The sequence below is a fragment of the Polyodon spathula genome, chromosome 25 (genome assembly GCF_017654505.1).
Source record: "Polyodon spathula isolate WHYD16114869_AA chromosome 25, ASM1765450v1, whole genome shotgun sequence".
In the NCBI taxonomy this organism is placed as follows: Eukaryota; Metazoa; Chordata; class Actinopteri; order Acipenseriformes; family Polyodontidae; genus Polyodon; species Polyodon spathula.
Genome location: NC_054558.1, coordinates 6,164,481 through 6,184,538, shown reverse-complemented (window position 1 = coordinate 6,184,538; position 20,058 = coordinate 6,164,481). Strand labels below are relative to the sequence as shown.

The 20,058-nt window shown below is 40.1% G+C and overlaps 1 protein-coding gene and 1 long non-coding RNA gene across 8 annotated transcripts in view; one reads left to right on the top strand and one right to left on the bottom strand.

Moving 5' to 3' along the window:
- Positions 1–20,058, top strand: part of LOC121299954 (synaptotagmin-2-like) — a 73,410-nt gene that overhangs the window by 47,998 nt on the left and 5,354 nt on the right. For 3 of the 4 annotated variants that reach the window (XM_041228224.1, XM_041228226.1, XM_041228225.1), the window contains exons 2-4: positions 14,024–14,245; positions 15,012–15,175; positions 19,384–19,515. In XM_041228224.1, the coding sequence (XP_041084158.1) occupies positions 14,050–14,245; positions 15,012–15,175; positions 19,384–19,515 (492 nt within the window). In that variant the 5' untranslated portion in view covers positions 14,024–14,049. The remainder of the gene's footprint in view (positions 1–14,023; positions 14,246–15,011; positions 15,176–19,383; positions 19,516–20,058) is intronic. The other variant, XM_041228227.1, reaches the window with a different exon arrangement.
- On the bottom strand, positions 1,958–19,441 carry LOC121299956. Of its 4 annotated transcripts, none has more exons than XR_005947484.1 (4): positions 19,306–19,441; positions 14,953–15,096; positions 14,593–14,813; positions 1,958–2,249 (listed from the first exon to the last, which is right to left on the bottom strand). It is a non-coding gene; the product is annotated as an uncharacterized LOC121299956 (long non-coding RNA). The 4 variants fall into 4 exon arrangements; XR_005947483.1 differs by having other exon boundaries at positions 14,593–14,771; XR_005947485.1 differs by lacking the exon at positions 1,958–2,249 and adding an exon at positions 14,091–14,173 and having other exon boundaries at positions 14,593–14,771.

Genomic DNA, 20,058 nt, shown 5'->3' with positions numbered 1-20,058 from the left:
AAATGGGCCTTTTTCCACTTCGGAATGATGCTTCCCTTCAAAACTCTTCTGTGAAGTGAGACTGACTGTTTCTCTTCCAACCTTTTAAAAAGAGATAAAAGACCCTTTTAAACCTTGTCACATTTGTGTGTGTGTGTGTGTGTTTGTGTTAGCGTGTTCATGTTTCATCACTGTATCATTAGAATCTCCCTGCTATAAACAGCATTTTGCATCTCACAAAGGTCCTCTCCTGGGATGATACTCTTTGAAATTCTTAGCACAAGTATTCTTCGCTGTGTTTTCTTTGAGTGTCCTCAAGCACCTTTTTATTGGAGGAATACTCAAGTAATATAAGAACCAGACACACTGGTCTGGTTTTATAATACAAGCAATAGGATCAAAATGATACATGTCATCCCAGATCCAAATCTGATCTAACGTTATCCATATTGTAATAATGTTCAGGGAATAGCATTAGTGATCTAAATAGATTACCCCAGTCCTTCTGTAGCACTTCAAGGAACAGAGCTCGTGACAACGATTTCTATTGCATGAGAACAAGAGAAAGTAAAATAAAGGGCTCACCATTAGCCCCATAACAAAAGAGCTCTTTCTGCCAGTTCCGTTTTCATTCTCATTGTTGTGCCGACCTTGTACTTTCCCTTCTGCTTCAAACAGGAATGAATAGAGGGCTTGACAATGAAGAATATTACACTACTGTAATCTTAATCTTGTTCTTTCTTTAGTCAGTTACATTAACAGTTTTTGCAATCCCAATTCATCAATTACTGAGAATATCTATACAATAGCTGTACAGTAGTCTGTCAACTGCATATGCAAAATCATTTCTAACTAAAATCATTTCAACCAAAACCTCTTGCGATCTCTTTGAAAAGTTAATGACTGTTAACAGGTTATTGCTCTGAATATTCGAATAGATACCTTGGCCCATGAAACGTCAATCCTATACTAGCCGTATCTTGAGGTGAAATGGACAGTACTTGCAATGAGGCTTCAGCTCTGTCTTCCAAAGTTGTGGAGAGACTGCAGCATGTGAGATATCAGACACACTGCTATTAAAAAAATAGAAGCAAAGAAATCTGTCTGTTGACACCCAGCTTAACAGGCTGGTAGAATGCCCTGAAGCTAGAGATTACCTTCAGCAACTAAATTCTTGTAAGAATGAGTGCTCTGGTGTTCATTGCTGTATAGTTTTGCAAACAGATTTTCTTTGTTAATTAGTCATTGTGAACAGATCATGCAGCAGTCACAGGAATACAAAGCAGTATACATGCAGAACTTAATTTGCATTTTCATACTGCATTTCGCATTTACCATACTGTATGGGACCCTATATACAGTGGACAGAGAGAGAGATACATTGAGATAGATGGATACTATTCATCCTGCAGATGTAGTTATTTTACATAGTGTTTCCTGGCATATCTTAAATGATTTTTCCCAATGTTTCTGTTTTGGTGCCAGTCACTAACTGTATAACCTCCTACAGCTGCAAGATGTAATTGAGGCAAGTTAATGAGTGAAGGGATGTGGTTTTAACTAACATTTCCGTTGAGGGATGAATATCAATTGGAATGTCAAACAAGCTCACTGACTTTCTATAGTAAAGAGAAGGCTAAGATATGGAAAATGGGGTTATATAAGTCGAATTGTATTAAGTTGCATTAATGGGACATTTGAATACATGTGGATCTAAATGCTGGCGTTATTCATTAAAATAAGGACCTTTCCAAGGTTATGAAAATTATAGGTGAGTTTCTGTAACGAAGTGTAAATTGTCAAGGCAGGTTCTCCTTTATTGATTGAAGCAACTGGATTTGTCCCCATTTAAATCAATTGAATAGACCCATCTATTCCATAAAGGGCTGTTCACCTAAAACGCTCTGTGGCAATTTGATTTGCAGTGCGCAGGTGTTGAAGTGATGTGGTGCACAAGTAAAGACAAACAAGTGATTTCAATCCAAAAAATTGTTTAATTTGGGGGAGGGTTTGTAATCCCGGTTGTTTGTGACCGCAAATAATAATCCCAGGCAATACACAGCAATGTGTATTGTACTGTTTAACTGTGTGTTACGGTCCTGAAATAATAAACACAGCTATTAAACACACACAAGATACACACACGATCATAAGTCCACAGTGAGTGCTAACATGCAAGTGGTGAATAGACAATGAATCCGTGAACAACGGTGTAGTGTTGCTTGGGTTTCTGCTGGCCTTAAGCGACAGCTCCAGATCGTGTTAGCCATCTAATAAATAAAAAACAGTACAATTAGACTTGACAAAACAAACAAACACTAAACACTCCACGGTTGTTTTACTTTCGTAGAATCAGATCACGTAGCCACGTCCCCTTTTGTACCCTCAGTCACTTTCCCTTGGTTAGCGAGTGCAGACGTTTCTCCTCCAATCCGTGGTTGCCACATCGCTTTCCCTCTGGAGCGATGATTTAATGTACCGCAGCCGTGCCCCTTTTCAAGATGGCCAACTTCCAGCTAACCCTGGGAATGAATTGTCAGGCCATCCAGTCTAGGGCACTCTGTTCCCTTTACACAGCGCCCTCACAGGTTGGGAGGGAGATTCATCACCAAGAATCATTCTGTCATTGTCACCAGCTCCCATCTATGTTTAACATTGCGTTAAAAGTGTCTCAGTTTGCATCCCCTTGTCCAGCCAGGTTAGGTATTGCTTGGACATTGTACCACTTGGCTTTGTCAGCTAGATTCACTAGGCTCTCCATGGGAGAGACAGTTGATTAAACCGCAACATGGCAACAGTTGTAAATCACTTTTAGATTCCCTTCCAAACAGCATTCTGGAGAGATTGACTGCCTTTTCTACAAAATGTGATTTTCAATCTACTAATGAGTACCTTAATTTTACACTGACTTTACACTGAGGATTGTTTTGAATTAGATTTACCCGATAGCTTTCTTTACCTAGCGGTATCCTACGAAAAGTTTATTTTGCCTGTGTAATTATTTAAAAGAAAGATGTGTTCTTAATAACGGTTTTGTGTCTGAAGTTGTTGGAAATTTAAAATAGTAACAGACAATGGCTAGGCCAGCTTTTGTGTGCTTTACACTGGATTGGCAAGACTTTATTCAAAACATTATTCCAAGATCAATGGTAGGAAAATTATGTTTTTGCTGAGATTTTGGGATGGGAAAAAAATGTGGCCATTATCTGATTAACAAGTCTGGGAGAAAAGACCACACACCCCCTGTGGAAGGGTGGCGGGTAATTCACTGACACACGAGACAGAACGGTTGTACTTGGAACACCACCCAGGTGCCCAGTTTTATTTTTAGAACTTTTACGGTTTTACCCGCAGAGGGCACTGTTGTCCGTGGGCTGCCTATCAACAATGAGAAAAACAGCACCACGGAAATACCAAAGCTGGTAAGTGGAATAACTGCGGGCCCACTCGCAGGTGCTCAAAATAATATAGAAAACAGAAGGTGAAAAGAACAAGGAAAAATAAAACAGTAATAAAACTACAAATAAAAGGTGCTGCACTCGGCAGCGTTATCCCGGTCGCCGCTACCTGCATGACCCTGATCACCGTCCTACTCTGTCGGCTCCCTGCCTGCTCTAAACAATAGTTTGGGGTCTGCCCAAGAGTTCCCCACTGTCACTCTCTGACTTGTTCGCTGTTCCCAGCTGGTCTCTCTGTCCTCGACCAGTGCTTCCGCACACACACAGCGCATCTACAAAGGCAGACCTGAGGAAACAGCAGAGTGTTATTTTATAGGACCAACAATCCCCCAAGACTCGCCTCCCAGCCATTCAGAGAGGGGAAAAGTCCACACACCCACTTTCCCACCTCCCTGTGTCACTGCCATGACTCACAGGCGGTTGTTGGACGACTGCCGCCCTCTTCCTGCAGCCCTGTGGACACGCCAGCAGAGTCAGCACAGATCTCTCCCTGTTACACCCCCCCACACACTTTACATCCCCTTACGGACTGAAAAGAATATCAATTTACCTGTTGTAAGCTCTTTTTTTCGTTCAATTGTTTCATATTCCTCCACCACCCCCAATCACCACCTTTTTAAAATGATCCCATGGTGAACCAGAGGTTTGAGGCTGCCAAATGTTTAATCTTGTACCATATTTACATTCTGTGTCGTGGGAGTTTGTCCTGAACTAATGGAAATGATGTTAAATGTCTGATTATGGACAATGCAGTTTGTGTTAAATGTTAGTCAGTATATACAATAATAACGCCTTCGCTGGTGATAAAACCTGTATCTGTCTACAGTGCCTAACTCTAATCAGATAAGCCAGGGCGCTAATTGAAGTGGGTTGGTTCCTTTGATTTCCTCCCAGTGCACAGGTCAGACTCAATACAGACAGACGCTCCTCTGTTCCTCTGTAAAATGCCCCCTCCCCAGGACAGGCTCACCCATTAATGATCGTGAAGCAGCAGCTTTGTGAGTCAGTAAATGTTACCTGCCGCTCTCCCTGCCTCACAGTAAATTGCACAGTTTGGGCTGTTGCTTGGCAGAGGATGACTAGCCAGACATTGTTGTTGGTGTCTTACGAAAATGCACACAGAAATAAACATACTGCAGGAATAGAGAATAGCATATTATATTGCATTAGATGACAAGTGAATCTCCTTGCCTTTCAATAGAATTCCAAATACGTATATCTGACATATGTAAAAAGGGGCATCACAAAGACTCCCTCTGCAAAGTGCAGTCACCGAATGACCCACAGATGTGTGAAGAAATGGTTCAAAAACATGTCATTCATAGTTCGATCTCTTGTTGTTCATTGCAAACTAAATTCTCAAATGTTTTATATTAAAAAAGTACCATCTTCAAGTCATTGGGTTCAGAAGTATTTGTGTTAACAATTTAGAAGAGATAAGTACATTAGTATGGGTCTGGTTTCAATGTGGAGATGTAAATCTCTTTAGATTTCATAACACAGATGTAACTGCTAACTTGTGAGAGAATTGTAAAATAACTGCTTTTGAACAAGATGTGCAGATAATAACACTTAAGAGCAGCTGTATATGCTATTGTACCCAGCATCTGGTATTTAAGGCAATGTGTGCTCATTACTACAAATCTTAGCTCTCCTTGTTGATAATAAAAGTAATTTTCTTTGCGATCCAAGTGCAAACAGCCCTATTCATTACTTGTTATAGTTTGGGTTTTATTGCAGCAGAGGGAAAGCCGTGGAAAGCAGATGCAATAAGGAGCGTTGTGGGAGAGTGATATAAGTGAAAACTCTATCAAGATTTTATGAGCTGTAATCAGAAGGTGGTTGTAGGTCTGTAAATAATATTAGAGACAGGGAGCTCAATATGAACCCGCAGGCACTGTGGGAATGTTTGGGTTTACTGAAAAGGTGTCTGAGATCTGAAGACAAAACTACAATCCCAGTCTTCGGAGTTTCGGCGTGCTCAAAAGACATCAAGACTGAAATGCTATCGTGGTCTGAGCTGGTGCCCTCTTCTTCTGGTTTATACTCACGCTGTGAATGCATTATATTGTAATCACCACCCGTTTGTATTTTTCATACTGTTTAACAAGGTTAGGCTGCAACTGCAAACCCCACACCGCGATCTGGTGTCTGTCCTTGGATGAACACCCAGTACCTCCTGTTAACTTTAAAAGTACTGAGCTGTGCAGCAATTATCCCTGCTTTCAAATGTTCCAGCTTATTCGTTTAACTTGCTATGTTCAATTTCAGCTGTTGCCACTATTGCCACTGAACGAAATTACTACTAAAGCACAGACCACACCGTACAGTCTTATAATTTACTACGACCGTCATTATAAAATTGGTGGCATATACAACAGTCCAGAACCATTGCTTTCATTGGTAGTAATATAACATTGCTGCAGGCATCTTGTGATAAAATGAAAATTAATATGATCTGCATATGCAGGATATAATGAAGGGGGCTTTAATCTGCAAGACAGGTATCTACTTCCCTGTTGTCTTTTCCCCATAGCTTTTATGGGAGTCACTGCAATTAAAGAAGGAATCTATGAAAAAGACCTGGGAGTTTGTTGACTTAGAAATGTTTACATCTAGACAATGTGGGGAAGCTTTAAAAAAGGCCAAAAAAATGCTTGGATATATTGTGAAAAGCGTTGAACTCAAATCAAGGGAAGTAATGTTAAAGCTGTACAGTGCATTAGTAAGACCTCATCTAGAATACTGTGTTCGGTTCTGGTCACCTCGCTACAAAAATAATATCGCTGTTCTAGAAAGAGTGCAAGGAAGAGCAACCAGAATTATTCTGGGTTTAAAAGGCAAGTTATATGTAGACATAATAATTGAATCAAAAATAATTGAATCTCTTCAGTCTTGATCAGAGACGACTACACAGCGATCTAATTCAAGCATTCAAAATTCTAAAAGGAACTGACAACCCAAGGGACTTTTTCAACCTGAAAAAAGAAACAAGGACCAGGGGTCACAAATAGAGATTAGATAAAGGGGCATTCAGAACAGAAAATAGGAGGCACTTTTTTACAGAGAATTGTGAGGGTCTGGAATCAACTCCCCAGTAATGCTGTTGAAGCCGACACCCTGGGATCCTTCAATAAGCTGCTTGATGAGGTTCTGGGATCAATAAGCTACTAACAACCAAACAAGCAAGATAGGCCGAATGGCCTCCTCTCGTTTGTAAACGTTCTTAAGATGCCTGGAAAGGCTGGGCCCATGTTTGGTTTTCCCCACGTGGAAAAGTGCTCAGCCTAGGAATTGTACTTCAGTGTAAAGTACAGTTGCAGCCCAACCCAGCTATAAAATATAGCACAGTACTCTCCACGATGAAACTGAAGTCAATGTAATATGCAGTTTAGTTAACTTGTTCTGCATCTTCTGCACACTATCTGATTAGGATCCGGTTTGGCACAGGTTACTACTGAAATACAATGTTTCACCAGCAGGTGTCACAACTGAAGCTTTTCAACAACGATAGTTTATAGGAATAAAGTACAGCACAGAGAAAACTCAGATGCTGCTTTCACATGACCTAACTGTGACTTATCTGATTGTGAAATAGCAAGGTAACAGGTCCTATGCAGAGATACAACATGACGAGGATGCCAGCTATGGTATTATATTTAATAGGAAAAGCAATTGTATCCTGTGGTCGTTGTGTGAGAATATTTTTGCCCAGACGATTTCTCCATGCCTGCTAAAAAGATCTGTACGCTATCCCTTTGCATTTTAAAAAGGCAGGCTTATCTTCAATTGAAAATCTATACCCCTCCCTCTTTCTTCTTCAAAAACCTTTTGATGTTATGTTTTATATTGTGCAGTACTGTTTCATTATCAAAGCTACCACGTACAGTACCATTTCACTGTTGAAGTAGCGAGGGTTGTGATTTTTTTTCTTCTTTATTTTCTCTTTTTATAGATGTTCTTTTTATTTTTCCATTCTTCACCCCTTGTTGATAGTTGCTTGTTTCATGCAACAAAAAACACGGATGTTCTCCCAATTCAGCGGGAACATATACAACTTCAAACCTGATGTATCACCACCTTCTCAACCTCTCTCTGAGCTGTAATGAAACAGATGTCACAAGTATAACATTTTCTCACTGGTCTTATAAAACAAAAATATATTGTTCCTGTGCTTCTTTGAACACTATTTGAGTGTAACTTTTTATGGTTTGCTGATTGTTTGTACTTCCCCGCGGAGTGACTGTAAAAAACACCATTAATGTTTTTCTGAGGAAGAGTAATGCTTGTTTGTTGTATAAGGTGTTTTCACAGTTCATGAAACAAAATAATGTAATAAATATCTGTTACCACTAGTGCCTTTATACAAAGTTCGTGCTTGAGTGACGATATACTGTATAATTAGATTTTGAAGTTTTTTTTAATTTTTTTTATATAATATTCTGTTATAAAGGAAGCTCAAAGCTTATGGCTTTTTTGTGATGTCTGAATTTGTAATGGTAAATGAGTAAATATGATCCATAATCTCAATACTCAATCATAAAATCCAATACAACTAAACAAAAATGCATTTGTACAATTAAACTGATGTTTTTCACAGTCTCATTTTACTAGACTTGAAAATTGATTTTATTTTACTAAACATACTGTAGATCGGGTTAGGTCGGCCAGGGTGTCCTCGGCTCACCGCGCACCAGCGCCCCCTGTGGTCAGGCCGGGCGCCTGCGGGCTTGCCTGTAAGCTTCCCGGAGCTGCGTTTTCCCTCCGGTGCTGTAGCTCTGAGATGACTGCATGGAGAGTCTGCAGTGTGAAAAGAAGCGGTCAGCTGACGGCACACGCATCGGTTGACTGCGTGTGTTCGTCTTCGCCGCTCTCGAGTCAGCACAGGGGTGGCAGCGGTGAGTTGAATCTACATAATAATTGGATATTCTAAATTGGGAGAAAATAATAAAAAATAATTGTCGACTACTAAAAAAAACTAATAATAAATAAAGGCTTGTCTGTGCTGCACACTTCTCATTATCGAGGGATTTCAATTGGTCATCCTTTCTGCAACAGAGGATAGAAGAAACTTTAATATAACGTACAGAGATGGGGCAAAGTTTGTGAAGGACCCTGCCTGTTAAGAGATAATGGTTTTATATTGAGATTGATTGGGTAGGGGATTTTGTCTGGTTCTGCTCTGTCGGATTATTTATTAGGAACTCCACTAGCCTCTATTCTCTGTGACCTTCTGACTGGTGTGATTTTTTTTCCTCAGTGATTTTATGAGTCCTTGTGAGCAATGCCCTCATTAGCAGTGTCAGTTTTGGAGTGTGATCCTTTCAGATTGAAAATTAACAGTGTCTCACCACACAGCAAAGCTGGGTGGGTGTTTCCGTGCCCTAAAAACCAAAAGGCTGCTGCAGATCTGGATACTTTTATAATACCAGACCACAGTATCGCCAGCAATTGACAAAAAGAGTGTATCTGGAACAAATATTGCACAGTCTCCTGATAGTAGCACATTGATATTGAGAACATAGATCTATGAATGAGAGAAGGGCATGTGATCACCAGTTCCTATTGATATGAGAACGTAGATCTACGAATGAGAGGGCATGTGATCATCAGTTCCTAGTAGCTGTTTAGTCTCAAAACTTAAAAGGATCCCAAATGTTTCTGCATCAACAACATGGTGAGGTAACCTATTCCATAACCTCACCAGACTTTGAGTAAAGAAGTGTCTCCTGCCATCTGGCTTAAGAATCCTTAATATAAGGCTATGGTTCTAAGGTACTGCAATAGAACTGAGACTTGTGTAATTCCATGGTGATACCGTTGTTACTGTATGTTACTTCTCTGATAACACTCAACCAGTGGTTCATACCATTGCACCTGTGCTTCTAGATCCATCGCATTGTCATTGTAGTGCCACTTAACTGCCATTGATGATCATGTGGTAATATTTTGTGTTTGGCTGCTTGGCAGAGTAACTTTAATTATCAGTTGTTAGGGAGCAGCTGAACAGTGGTTCTTCATTCCTCCAGCATTATTAATGGCACTAGTCAGCCAGAGTGCTAATCAGGCAGAGAGGTTTGCATGATTTATGATGGGCGAGGCTTCTCAATTAGAACAGGTTTCCCTTGGGGAATAGCCCTGTCCACACTCTGCATGAGGGCCGCCATTAAACTCACACGGAGAACAATTTTAGGCTTAGACTGAAACCAGATTTTGAATGGTCCAGGTTGTAAAGAAAAACTGTCTGCTTTCAAAGGAGATGCATTGGGCAGAGAGTCTTTTGATTGAAATCATGTGTCACATTTGACCAAGGATCATATGGGACTGGCATAAAGTCTGATACAGTGGTGTAACATAGCCAATACAGAGTGCTGGATTCTGGTATTGGCATGAAACACAGTACAAAACAATGCCCCTGCTGTTGAAGCCTTTCAACAACACCCCTTTTTAACATTGTGTTCCCTTGTTGTGTGCCAGTACCACATTCGACACCCTACTTTGGCTAGATATTGTAACCTGAAAGATGCTGCTAACAACACATTTTCAGTTAAAAAGAAAAACAAATCTCTAGTAAAACTAGCTAGCTACTTGCAAGACCAAAATCAGCCACCGTCACAAACCCCTTGATCACTAATTTGTAATACATTTTTGCTTGTATTTAAACGAGGGGAATGTAATTAGGGAGGCTCCTCACTGATGATCTCTTCCACACTTGCAGAGCCTTTGAAAGCGGCTTTTATTGAAAATGTGCCTCCTTGACGGCTCCAGCATGAGCTAATTGCTAAACCAGTTCTGAAAATCACTCACGCTGGCCCAGTTATCAAGAACAAGCCAGTCCTACTCATTTCAAGCCGGACAGGCCAATACTATCACTTGAGAACTTAAATGTGTCACTTGAGACTAGGTGGCAAAGAGGACAAATGCACTAGCTCCTGCCAAATGACCTTAAATGACAATGCAGGTGCAATGCAATGACAATGACTGTGTACCGAGCAGCAATGAAGTCACCATACAGCCACATGTGTAAATGCAGAGTAATTACAAAAGACTCCAGCAACTACAGCAACAACATTTCCTGTGTTGTAATTAGGCAAGTTGTTGCATTGTAACTACACAACCATATATGTAATCACAGGGTTATTACAGTGTAGCTAGAGACATTTAATATATTAGCAAATACATTACATTACGGTCCTTCTACTTTACTACATTACATTTTTAGGGTCCTTCCTCTAAGATTGTGTTTGATCTGCACTCGTTTTCACCAGGGTTTGGATTGCATTTGATTGTAATCCGATTCATTTCAGATACAGTGCGATTATTACATGGTTAAGAGGACTCTATTATGCAGAGGCAACTGCTGGTTTAGGGTACTTGGTAGTGGGGCTTTTGTGACCTTTGCATTTCAACAATTTTCAATATAGATACCAACTTTGATTTATTCAACTTTACAGAGTACATTTCCAGAACAAGCTAATTTGATTTCCACATTAGAGTATATAAAAATGCTGTATGTGTGTGTTTGGTTGCTGGGGGCTTTTGTAGTGCCTCATTCTCTCGCTGCCAGTCTCGCTGTACTGTTTACAGCTGACAACACTATATAACCCATTAGAACTACAGCACCAAGGCTGCGTGCAGAATATTGTCTGTGAAAACAGAGCAGGCTGTTTAGCAACCTTTGTCCATCCCCTGCAGTCACCGAATATTGATCTGAGCATCCATATTATCAATACCACTGTAGCTGCCTGGAGGGTTCTCTGATGTGATTTTGAGACATCAATATTTCAAATCCATTAATATTTCATGCTACTCAGTATTAGCTCCTGTAAATCTCTATTGCTTTTGAAAACGGGCAGTCATCTGGTTATTCTTTGAAACGTCATGCATTTTAAATGTGATAGTCCCTGTCCTTCTCCTGCTGTCTATAAAAGGTCTAGATTCTGTAGGCCTTCTCAATATTGCATCAGAAGTGACACATTCCAGAATCCACACCAATTTAAAGCAGTTTTAGCAACCTTATCATTTCTGACCAGGCAGTGTGTGCACGTATTTTAAATTCGGTGTTTGTGAATGCAGTGCAACCGCTCACAGCTCTGTGAGCCAATTTAAACACCCACATTTAATGTATTGCCCTAGATTTTTCTCAGAGACTAGTACCAGTTGTGCAGAACTGCGTTTTTTTGTGATGCAGACACACTGGTGATCTGAGTTAGATTCAAACACATGTTACTGAACAAAACTTTGTTACCATTTACTTATATGGTAACGCCATATCAATGCTAAAATTACACAGTGCCTGTTAATGGCAGTATGTTATTACTCTGCAGTCCAAAATCATTGCTGTAATAAATGCATTATAACTGATAGTGTCCTGCAGGGAGCACATCACATGCAAATGCTGTCTTCCAAGAACACTTGGAAAAAAAAAACCTATGAATACAACGTTCAGTTCTCAGTGTTCAGTGTAATGCACGCAAACACTGTCCTATTTTAAGAAACAAGCTGTATTTTGAGTGCCAACGTGGATTCTAAAAGCGGTTTGCGCCAGAAAACCAGGCCCTAGCGACTTCCAAGGAGACACAACAGCATTGCAGGGTCAGCTTGACAGTAACTGTGTGTGTCTGCTTTGTGCAATGAAAAGAAATACAGACTTTTATACATTGTTGTATGTACAGTACGTGTACTCATACAAAACTCCTTCAATGAGCATCCGCAAAGCGAATTGATATAGAGTGCTGTGCCTGTTTGTAACATATAGAGGGGGCGCCGTTTATATTGATGGTTTTATTATGCTGCAGGGACCCACTCCCATTACAGGGTAATGTAGAATTGAGAAAGAATCACCAGACCATGCAGTGTTATGCAATAGATCAACAGCAAAGTAAGTGCAGGTTTATTAAGTGAACCAAACATGCTGAATCAACTATAGAGAATGGAGGACATTTCCGCAGAGTAAATGAAAAGGATGGAGCAGTAACCAAGCTTTGGCACTATAGGGGATGTGCAATGGTTTCTTACTAAGAGGCAATGGCAGCACAAGGGGAGCGACTAGTATTGGTATTGGGAGAATGGAAACCTGGCTTATAATGCTTTTGATGTGCTGGTAAATGCATAAGACTTTAAAGGAGTGCTAAAGCAGTGCTTTAAAATCAAATGTATTATCACTAAGTAACCATTAGTGGTTCCCTTCTGTTGTGCTAGCAATATTGTGGTTATTCACTTGCTTTTTTATTGTTATTTTTACATTATCCTGATGTGCAAATGTCAGAACCAATGCTATAGATGAACCATTGCATCCTGTTGTCTCTTCTGTAGAGGGGTTCAGCTATTCATTATAGCTTTTCATAGCTGTGTATTCCAAATTATAAAATACAAGTAAATGACCAAGAGAAGGGTACCAGGGTTTACATTGCTGTGTAAGAACATTGATTTTAATACCCTGGTTAGCACTCATTTAATGTGTTTACTGGTGCATCTGCCCTTCAGCTGACCTTGAGAAAAAAACATGTGCTCCGCATCTGCACGCAAATTACTGCCTCAGATAACCCACTGAAACATTCGATATTATGGTAAAGAATGCAAGTGAATTCCTCGCTCTCAAAACCATGGCAGTTCAACGCATTGCTAATGAAGGCAATAATTACTGCAACATCACAAGCCATTAAACACAATCTCCAGAAGGGAATGCTCACAGAGCCATTGGGACTCTTTTTCCATAGATTTTTTTTTTTGTTTTAACCCCTACTCATACAGTACAGTACGTGATAAACACCCTGGGTGCAGGTTAGCAACGAGTTTTGGGGTTTTCTAAAGCCGGCAGTCTTAGCCTCCACAATATGCAAATATTCCCAACACCTCTGCTTCTGCAATCATGATTAACTCATTTTTAAGGCGTTAGTGAAGAGCAAATCTCAGACTTTGCATTTTTGTATCGTATAGAAGTTATATACAGTTGAGTGTGCATGCATGGCACAGGATATGTAACGTGGAATAACCTGAGGCTGAGGCTGTGATATTCCAAACTAGCTGCTTCATAAATAAAACGCTTCCCCTCTGAACAAACTCTTATTTCCTTTTATGTCTTTGACTCAAAGCTGTCCCAGCTGTAAATCAGTATTGCGTTTACAGTTCCTGGCCGCTGCCTCTTCCTTTTCTGCTTCTGAATTTTATAAAGGCTAAGCTGTACTCAAGGACGCATAATACATTATTGAAAAAGTCATTTTCCAAACTGCCGAAGAATGGTGTTGAACAGTCCATGAAAAATAAGCGTAATTTTTTTTTTTAACATATTTAAATCAATTGTCGACAAGTCATCTTTAGCTCTATCCATCATCCATCACAGATTTGCAGTCATGCAGCTCAAGCGCAGTGAGTTTTATGCTAATTGTGGTAATGTCCGAAGCTCTAATCAAGGAATTCTGTACGATGGATTCACCACTGCTGAGATATACAGCGGGATTTGAAAATGTCATTTTTACATCGTCCTGCAACCTTATTATAAAAACAACGCCCACGGCATACAACAGCATTACCTTGCAAGTACACAGTGCATGTTTTAACCAGGCGTGTCTGTTTCCTCTCTGCAGGGAAGCCCCCACTTGCTTAGTTCAGAATGACTTTGGGCTGGTTCAAGAAGAAGCCTGAGCCCATAGTGGCCCCCAAACCAAACAACACAGTGACCATGCCTCCTCCGGTCATGTCTACTGTGGCTGACAACTCGACTGAGGTGGAAGGACCTAAAGGTAACAAGAAAGACATCTTCGAGGATATCAGGAACAAGTTCATCAACGAGATCGACAAGATTCCTTGTGAGTAGAAGGGAAGGCAGGGGATGGGATTTATATTCAATGGTTTATTTTCCGGATGCCACCGTAGTGTTGTCTGAGATAGTTCCCAACCTTTTCATTATATGATTGCCATTCTGTTGGTGCGCACTAACAAAAGAGCTTTGTCATAGCTTTGTCATAGAGCTTTTTCTAGAGACCAACTTCAACTGTAGTATCCAGTATAAAAAAAAAAGGTTAAAAGAGGACTAAATCATATTTAAAACAAAACACAAATGTTCTCATGCATGATTTAACATTCCACATTTGTCAATATTTAGTGGGAGCAATATGCTTATTAAATATTCACCTACAGTTAAGTAGCATTTTACCTCCCAGCTCCATCCTTAGCTCCTTCAGTCCTGGCTGTCTCTCTTGGTCTCATTAACCCTTTCCCCTCACAGTCCTGACTCCCATGCAAGGATTGCACAAAACACTGTCAGTGGGGTGGAGGATAACCATGTACAGCCAGAGCAGCACTGGTTCAAGGTTCTGAAGTTTCTAAAAAATGCTGGAAAAATATATGACCCATGATTGCTGTCTCCAATTCTTTCTGGGAGAGGGAGGGACAGCAAGGACATGGAGATCAATCAGTGAAGGACATCTACTTTATTGAATGAGTGCTGCACCACATTTGTTTGATGTGCTTTGTCCAACACCTCTACTCACATTCCCCTTCTTCCAGTACCCACCTCGTATATGCCCTTCATTCAGGGTAACACTCCCCCCTCTCTTTTCCCTCTTTGCACAGTGCCACCCTGGGCTATCATCGCCATTGCCGTGGTTGCTGGCCTTCTGCTCCTCACCTGCTGCTTCTGCATCTGCAAGAAGTGCTGCTGCAAGAAGAAGAAGAACAAAAAAAATAAGAAGGACAAAGGTGCCCTCAACATGAAGAACATGAAAGGCGGGGATCAGGTAATGAAGCAAACTCTGGGGGCCAGCAGAAGCAGCCTCTACTGGCTTTGAGCAGTCCACCTGTGTGCTATTAACAAAAAGGGCTTTCAAATAGTTGTCAGTCTTAAAAAAAACAGTCCTTTTTACACCTTGGTTAAATGTACTACAGACATTAGACATGCCATGTATATCTCCCTTTATTATGGAAAACATGTGCCACAGTCTAGAGAAATTGAATGCCCACTTTTTCCGTGACGCAGTTCCAACGATATATTTCTATCTGTCAGATTAACCAACACAACTTGAAAAGTCTTGACAGCTTTAGAAGAGAAATGCCCGTACAGCCAGGAATTGGCCTTTGGTAATGGGAATGTTGCCTTTTGAGAACAGAAGTAATTTAAAAACTGTTTTAAAATTCATAGAATATTAAAGTTTTAGCAGCTAATTGAATGGCAAGCAGGACATGTTTGATCTGTTCTTGATATTTTCTGTTATAAGGTTTTTATGTGAGAAATGTTAGTGCTGTATATTCCTGTGCTTTGGAGTTTGCTGGAGAAATGACAGACTTTGTTGAAACATGCATTTAAAATTGTTATTATTTGCTGCATTTAGCTATTCAAAGCAGGATGCATAGATTTGAAAATGTTGCATGCATTTCCTTGATAAATGTTTTGATAAGTGTGATACACAGCACTTACTGTCGGAATTGTCATGTTTTAATGGTTGTATGAGAGAAAATGTGTTTTTCATTTTGTCAAGGATTATTTATAAACTGCAAACAGGTAACCAGGCAACATATACAATGCCGCAGTGCAGTAAATATAAATATGAATAATGTAAAAAATAAAATTGATAATTTTGACAATTTAAAACAGAGGTACAAAATCTCACCTTGCCACCATTGCTCTTTGAACAGCTTCTGGCTTCAAGGCATCACAAGGACTAACATTTTATACAAGCATCACAAACTGAAATAATGTACAATTACAGGACTAGCCTTATATTAACGCCAACTCACATACAGTATTCAAACCAGCAGATTGCCAACATTAGTTTATGCCCTCTAGGCCTACATTTTGTGTTGCGTTTGAAATAGCAATTTGTTATCTCCAGCATTTAGGATTTAGCAAACTTCATTTAAGTCCTTCCATATCTGTCTTTACTCCCTGGACTGGGAATAACCCAGTCTATTAACTACAGTAATGCCAGGAGAATTGCATGCGTTCTGGAGTCCTGATACGTCTCAGAATCTGGCTTAGTTAAAAGGGCGGCCAGAAAATGAAATGACAAAAGCTACGATGAGAAGTCTTTGTTAATTATTATTATAACATATTATAATAACACGTTACAACTCGAAAGACTGTGGCATGTTTATCTCATTTTAAGTTTCAACTGAGTTCTTATGATTAACAACTTGCTTCACTGACCCAGAATTACACTCATCGTGGGACTGCCTTACCCAAGTAACACTAGGTCGTCTAAGATCAATTCATAAACACTTAAATTTATTTCTTAAACAGAGGAAATGGCGGTTGTGAGCAACCTCCATGGCATATCAGTGACTTTACCTTAACATTTCACAACGGCATTTACTGGCCTCTCTCAGTCGCATTGGTATATAGTGCTCTTGTGATGTGCTTTAGAAAGGTTAATTGTATTGCTTGTTATTTTCAAGTCTTTGCAGGATTTAGCGTTTCCACACTAATAGACATTGTAATCAGAAGCAGAATGTTTCATTCCTTGGCGTTCTCCTGCCGTGTTGTTGATTGCCTGTTGTATTTCCCGTGCCTGTGAGTTCAATCTCTCCCTCTCTCTCTGCTCTCCTCTTCCGCTCTATGTCTATCTGTCTGCTGTGTATCTTGACCCCCCCGGATTGCTGTGCTACGGTAGGTGTCCGGCAAAGGGCTCGCAGCTCACGCAGGGCTGTACGGCCCCCCAGCGCTAAGCTGAGGGGCTGATGTGACTGTTGGAGCTTTTCCTTTCTCACAAGATGAGTTGGTGAAGATGCTTCCGGGCGAGTTTAAGCTGCTTAGTATTTCACTTCTGATATGCCGCACAAAATGCTGCATCTCGGGAATTAGGAGAAGGCTGACATTTTGGCAGAAAATCAAAAGCTGAAAAAATGTTAAGCTTTTTTTTTCTTTTCTCAAAGGCATGTTTTCTTAATTATCTCAGCTTAACCCTATACTGCAGTGTGTCCAGCACAGTGCAAGACAGTTTTATAGTGCTAGCAGAAAAAAAAGTAACTATATTATAAATATTAGGAGAAATTAAGTAAGCAAAATGGCAAGATGCGCTTGAATAATTTCCATGTGCACTTAGTACTCTGGTAAATTTTCAATCTCATTACTGTTTGGGTTTAATAATTCTGACCATTCTTGCTGTTCTGGCCACATTGCAACATATCATTAAAGTTCACTCGGTTAATGGTTGAAAACTACACCATGCGTGACACAACAAATTGTGTTCAAGTTATTGACACACTGCACGCTGTGGCCATGGGCTGTACCATAGGCTTAACACTGCCCTCGCTAATACTGTAAATCATTGCTGGATCATGCCCCAGTCATTGCTGTGTGATCACTGCCAATCATTACAAAACAGACTCGGCTGTGTACTAATAATATCTACCAATGGAAAGTAGCACCCTAATTCAGACTGGGGACATTTGACATTGGGACGAGTATACAAGCTTTAGATTTCCATGTTTCATGGCAACAAATGAATCAATGATCTTAAGAATCTGCTTATTTACATTGAGTGGCTGAGCTAGGGTGTCAAGCCCTTCACACATATTAAGAAGAGTTTTTTTTTTCAGCCATTATTATGAGCTGTGAGAAACAGGCACCCAGTGCTTAAATGATCTTGGTTGAAAGCTGTATGCAAATGATAATGTAGCCTAAGGGATATGTTGACAGGTTTTCTATAACTGTTGCCTACAGCCCTGTATACATAGGGAACATGTCTCATATCTAAGGAAAGATGCTTTAATATGACAGATGCATGCTGATGCACTTATGAAAAAGCGTTAGTGAACAGATTGATGGTTTCCACTGCATCTTGTCCATTTTGTCCATCCAAAACAACAAGCCTAGATACATATTTGACTCAGGTTAGGGAAGAATTGGCTCACTCTGATTTACAGATGGACCATGCAGCTCATCTGTTAGTAACCCGCAGATCTGCAAGAGAGAGAGTGAATTTCCCACCTTAGAGCCTGTGCTAAAGAACTTCAACCTCTACAGCTGGCTGCCTTTGTAGAACAGTCTGTAAATTCAATCTTCCTTGTGTAGCATGACGCCACCATCCAAAACTTTGTGATGCATGTTAGTCCAGGTTTATCTTATTGGCAACCTGCAGCTTTAAAGAATACAGTATAATTTTCCTTGAATGAATTGCTGCTCCCTAAGCCTGGATTCAATTCTTAATTATGACTGGCCCAAAATTCTCGTGAAAAGTTTATTTGATTTTTTCAAGTAATTCATTTTTAAGCAGTTGACTCATATGTGGAGGACTGCAACTTCCCCTACCAGGAATTCAGAGGAGATGCATAAGGGAAGCACAAAGGCTCAAAGGCTAAAGCAGCCCTCTCTTACATCTTAGGTTGATTTTCTCTCCTATTCATTTATTAACAATATTACCAGTCCCCTCTTTATTGTAGTAGGAATCTTTCAGTTCTTCACTTTTTATGTTAATTCAGAATATGCAAATATTTATAAAGAATAAAAACACGGCTTCATCCTGGGTCCTTTGCTGTACAATAGGTCACAGGTTCTGATTGCAGAAAGACCTCAGGAGTGAGTTTGAACTGCAGAACAATACATGAAGTTATTAGGTACCAGAAATCTGCAGAGGAGATCCATTTTTAGCATTGTTTTTTTTTTTTTTTTATATATCTGCATATTATGAATTGAAGCATTCAATACAATCAAAGACCCAAAAGATCCCCATTATACAGTCTTTATAATGTATTGTAAAACCTTGGTAAGCACTCCTCTACAGAGGTAATCAGGAAGAAATGAGTCACTAATCAAAGCTCAAGCCAAAACGTTTGTATGCTTGACTTGACTAACTGTTTTTGATTGGGTGTTTAAAGCTATGGAAGAAATGAATGACAGAGATGGACTCTTGTAAGTGGAGCATGCCAGTACCTCGTCCTGCGTTGTGCTGCTCCAGAAGCTGCAGATGTTCTCTAAGCTCCTCGTCCTCTCTCTGGTTGGTTCCTGCAGAACAAACAGGACGATGACGATGACGATGCAGAGACGGGACTGACTGAAGAGGACGAGAAGGAGGAGGAGAAAGAACCAGAGAAGCTGGGCAAGCTGCAGTTCTCACTCGATTACGACTTTCAGGACAGCAAGGTGAGAGGGAGCATTCGATGAAAAATAAAAGCAGCGGCAGTTCACGACGGAGACAGTCGAGACAAACATTTTCATTGATTTTGTTCAGTTTCTTTAGTATTTCTACATTTAGCACTATTGAGGGTTTTACTGTAAATGTACGATTTTTCTTAGGTTTGTCACATGTTAAAACAAATGTAATGTGTTGCAGTCTCTTATAAACATTTCCATAGCAAAAGAATAGCAGAGTGTAATAAAGCACAGTGAAAGCATGGGAAAGCATAGGCAAGAGTGGTAAATTATAGCGAGTTATAGTAAAGCATATTAAGGACGGATGGTTATTGTATTAGCAATCACCAAAGACCCTGAGTCATACCACTCAAACCATGCCAGTGAGAGAATGGTACAATCCCAATACACACTGCATCCCATGGTACCACATCAGATCCAGACAGTACATTTTAAATCTAATTGTCGCTAACGCTGCGGCCAGCCAATGGCTCTGCAAGAAGAGCGACTATATTTCCTGCGTGTCCAGCTGTTGCCTCAGTCCTGAATGATCTG